Genomic DNA, 4,997 nt, shown 5'->3' on the forward strand with positions numbered 1-4,997 from the left:
AGAGCCTGTATAATGCTTAACCGTTCAGAGGCAAATGTCTGACCAATTCAGATTAGATGTCTTAACCATTCAGACTCTGTATAAATCTTAACCATTCAGAGGCAAATTTCTAAACCATTCAGACATCTGCTTGTGAAACAAACAGTCTGAACCATTAAGTGCTAAACCAGTAAGAGGTCTGAACCATTAAGAGGCTCATTAAGAGGTAAACAAACAGCCATAAGGTAAAACCTTAAATTTTAAAAACAGAAAAATAAATGTCTACATTTAACAAATACCGTATTCATAAAATTACTATTTAAAAAAAAAAATCACATTAATTACAATCAAACTAAATTAAATGATACATTTATGATTTGAGTAGTATTTCTCTACGCACGCAACTGCTTGTTCTGCCAGGTCATCGCCAACCATGTTTTTCTTTTAAACAAAAGAAATTCAAAATTGAAAAGAAAATATTCAAAAGAGCGGCCTACCCTGCCACGTCATGATGATTGAAAATAAAAATAAAAGAAGGAGCAGGGGCAACTGAAAATGCAGTTTATATCAGACAGCTGAGAGACAACAAACAAACAATCTGTTTAAAGCCCCAAATTTTGTCTCCGACAATGGACGGCGGCGATGAGGTAAAATTCCGATTGTTTTACGTGTTTGTGAACCCTTAATTTTGAAATAAGGTTTGATTGTTGCAGAAGTTGACGGAACTGAAGAAGGCGTTTGCGGAGGTGATACTGAATACAGCTAAGGAGGCTGCTGCCAGAATTATGGTGTCTCAACGGAAAGTTCTCCGGTTAGAAATCGAGCTCAAGCAGGCAAAGGAGAAGGCGCTTCAGATGTTTATGAGACTCAAACAGATGATGGATGCTAAGGTATTACACATCAAAGTTGCTTTCCTTTAATTTTTTGTTGTGGTTTTCATTCATTTCTAGGTTAGTTGATCGATCTGAAACGCAATTTAGCAATGTTTACTGATTCAAATGTTATTATTAAGTCTGGTGACTGAAACGCAATTTAGCAATGTTTGCCATGGCTTTCTATGTATGTATGTATGTATCTACAGTTATCATTAAGTCTGGCGACTGAAACAGATGATGGATGCTAAGGTTATTTGATTCATTTCTAGGTTATTTGATCGATCTGAGACTGATGACCTTTTCATTCATTTCTAGGTTATTTGATCTGAGACAACAAACAAACAATCTGTTCAAAGTTGCTTTCCTTTTTGTTGTGCTTTTCATTCATTTCTAGGTTATTTGATCGATCTGAGACTGATGACCTTTTTTTCGTTCAATAAATATCTTTACTGATTCAAATGTTACTTATTATTATTAAGATTGTTATAAAGTCTGGCGACTGAAACGCAATTTAGCAATGTTTGCCATGGCTTTCTATGTATGTATGTATGTATCTACAGTTATATGACATTTCTAATTGATGCTGTTGTTATCATGTAGCGGTCTTCCTTAAAAATGTTTCATGATTTGTCGTTTCATGTCCGTTAAAAAGCATGCAAATTTTCTTTGCTTTGCGTAACTGTACTTGTGTGCACGCGCGTAAAATAGATTTTAGACAATCTAATAGAATACTTGTGGTATATATGTCCCTTAGGGCATCTGTTAAATTGTCTTTATTAAAAGCGCTTCATTATTTTGTCGTTTTCGCATATATTTGTTGCCAAAAACATGCAACTTTGCTTCCCCACAAACAAATTTTAGATTGCAGATGGAAACTATTAACATAACTTATTCTTTTCACTTGAAAATACTATTTTTTTCTAGCAAATACTCCATTTGAAAAATAATAATCCAAATGGGATGGATGCCTGTTACGTCGTGAGAGTCTAGACATGCACTTTTATGCACCAAATTCAGAACCAACCAACAGCGTTCAATGAAACATAAGAAGGAAACAAGTTAATACATGACATGAATATCTATGTTGCATTCACATGATACATACCTGACACTTTCTTACTTTCTAACTATTGAACTTGATATACGAATACTACTGTGTATGGTTTATAGCCTAGCAAAAGGTAAAAGAAGAAACTTAAAACTAGCATAAAAATGTAATGTTGACACACAAGTTCTGAAGCTATGGATATGTGTCCTTCTCTAGTATATTAAGAGCCAATCTTTTTTCATTGATTAACGTAACACGATTCTTCCAACTACTATTTATACTCTGCATGCATGCTTATTAAGTGAACTACTAAAAACTATCATAACTGCTTGCCTACATAGACCTTTTACATATTGAACGTTCACACCTGTTACCTGATTTTTCTATTAGGATGGTGTGCTGCTGATATATTTCTTTAAAATACAATACAAACGGATTTGATTTTTTTTTTTTTTTGTTTCCAGAATAGAGAAGCAGAGATGACATCCCAAGCCCAGCAAGAGAAAATTGAAGAACTGGAAGCACAACTCCAGGAAGCTGAAGACATAGTGACGGTTCTCAGAGAAGAGTTAAGTGCAGCGCATGCTAAAAGAGAGAGGGCTCCACAAAACTCTGATAAAGATGTGGGTAAAAAAGGCCATACTTATTATATATTTCCTAGTTTGAAGTCACGTGTTAACGACAAAGATTTACCGGCTATAATATTGAGAGGCAAAGGAAGGAAGCGGAACAGAAGTGAGTGTACTCATGCTGGTGAAAATTTACATAAAGACCCCTCTCTCGTGAATGAAGAGGAAAAGGACAGAAAAAGACGGAGAAGCTCGGGCCAAGTCGACAGGATTAGTTGTGTAAGTGTAAGTAATGCTTTTAGTAGACTTAGAAAGGAACTTGAACGTCCCCCTACACGTCCACCTACACCTATCAGAGAGGAACTTGTACCTACGGGACGTGAAATGCCCCTGCACTCAGAAACTCAGTTAACAGGTAGTAGAGTTATCAAGTACACTTATCAAAGGAAGAGGGAACAAGGGACTAATGGAAGTGATTTGAGCAAAAAGTTGAAGAACAAAAATGCTGCTTTGGAAACTGGGAAAGTCATCTTAGAAAAGTCAACTCCAGAAGAGATTGAGAAAGTCATCCCAATAGAAACGTTAACTCAAGAGACTGAGAACGTTATATTAACAGCAGAGTCAACTGAAGTGGAGATTGGGAAAGTGATCTCTACAGAGGAGTCAACTGAAGAGACTGAGAAAGTCATCCCAACAGAAGAGTCATCTAAAGAGGAGAATGTAGAACAGGTTGGTGTTATCTTTACACGTAGTATCCATTTAAATAGATCATTCAAAATATAATCTAAATCCCAATAGTTAATAAGAATAAGCGTTTTTGGACAACAACCGTTGTTCTTGCAAAATGTCAAAATAAACCAGTTTTGCCAAAGGAAACACTTGTTCATACACAATGTGTTTGTGGCATATACATTTGTACAAACACTGCAAAAGTGTTCCAGTTAATGGAGGTGGCTCATGGTGATGAATGTTATCACATATTAGCTTTCTACTTTTTGGATTTTCTTTTATGTCAAGTACTAGATTTTCTTTTAGAGTAAACTGCCATTTTGGTCCCTGAGGTTTGGTCACTTTTGCCACTTTAGTCCAAAACTCAAACTTTTTTCATCTGGGTTCCCGTGGTTTCAGTTTTGTTGCCATTTTGGTCCAAAAATGAAATCATGTCATATTTGGACCAAAATGGCAATAAAACTGAAACCACAGGGACCCAGATGTAAAAGGTTTGAGTTTTGGACTAAAATGGCAAAAATGACCAAATCTCAGGAACCAAAATAGCAGTTTACTCTTTTCTTTTATGTCAAGTATGATTATTAAAACTATATTATCTCTATAAGAAGCCTACTTTCTTAAATTAAATGATTTCAAGGCCACGACTTTTGGCGCCAGGACATCCCTTTTAGCTAATTTCCTTTTTTTTTAGGATTTCTCGAAAGTGCAGCAAAAAGGTACAGTAGTGTTGCTATATATAGATGCTAACCGTTTTGTGTTTGGTTTTATGCAGCTTGGCTGAGCAAATATGGTGGCAATAGGTTTTGGGCAATGGAATTGTGGATTAAGTTGCAAATTAAGGTTTAGTTTGCATTAAACGTCAGTAGTTTCTGAATGCTGGATGGTTTAAATTATAAAATATCTGAATGGTTGGTTTTTTATATAAAATCTTGGACAATGGTTTTTGATGGAAATTCTAAGTCAAACAGCTCAGTATAAATTTGGACAATTATCAAATCTTTTCCTTTCTATTTTTAAAAACAGTGTTTTGTCAATTTTACCTCTTGTAAAGCCTATGGAAATGAGAAAAGTGGATAGAGTTTCATACCTGGCTCTAGGTGCTTGTTTCAAGCCATACAAAGCTTTGTTGAGCTTGTAGACATGATAAAGATAAATGGCATCCTCAAAACCAGGAGGTTGGCAAACATATACCTCTTCCTGAATCTTTCCATACAGAAATGGACATTTTGTATCCATCTGCTACACCTTGATGTTGTGGTTAACAGCAAAGGCTAAGAACAATCTGATGGCTTCAAGTCTTGCTACAAGAGCAAATGTTTCATCATAATCAATGCCCTCTTCTTGTCTAAAGCCAACCACTAACCTGGCTTTGTTTTTGACAACAATGCCCTTTTCATCGTTTTGTTTTGTTTTTGAAGACCCACTTTGTGCCAGTTGGACATACATCCTTTGGCAGTGGTATAAGTTCTCATACTTGTCTTATAAACTGTTGGAGCTCCTCTTGCATAGCTTCTACCCAACTGTTGTCTTTCAGTGCCTCTTGGTACTTGACTGGTTGGATGAGTGATAGAAAGCCAGCAAAAAGACAAATGTTTTGGGATTGACTTCTTGTGAAAACCCCTTCACTGATATTGCCAATAATTTGGTCTGGTGGATGAGATTTAAGGAAGATTAGATCCCCCTTGTATGGAACAATGGCATTGAGAGGTGAAGGCTGCAGATGTGAATCATCTGAGCTAACATCTGTTGGCAATTTTGAAGAGCCAACATCTGTTGGAGATGGAGGTGGAGGAATAG

At 36.0% G+C, this 4,997-nt stretch overlaps 1 protein-coding gene across 1 annotated transcript; it reads left to right on the plus strand.

Moving 5' to 3' along the window:
- The first annotated feature begins 473 nt into the window (after positions 1 to 473).
- Positions 474 to 4,153, plus strand: LOC110918762. The gene is made up of 4 exons (XM_022163051.2): positions 474 to 626; positions 693 to 869; positions 2,367 to 3,200; positions 3,973 to 4,153. Exons 1-4 carry the CDS (start codon positions 609 to 611, stop codon positions 3,979 to 3,981), a joined length of 1,038 nt encoding a protein of 345 aa, XP_022018743.1. The 5' UTR covers positions 474 to 608; the 3' UTR covers positions 3,982 to 4,153.
- Positions 4,154 to 4,997: the final 844 nt, after the last annotated feature.

Source organism: Helianthus annuus, chromosome 2 (genome assembly GCF_002127325.2).
Source record: "Helianthus annuus cultivar XRQ/B chromosome 2, HanXRQr2.0-SUNRISE, whole genome shotgun sequence".
NCBI lineage: Eukaryota > Viridiplantae > Streptophyta > Magnoliopsida > Asterales > Asteraceae > Helianthus > Helianthus annuus.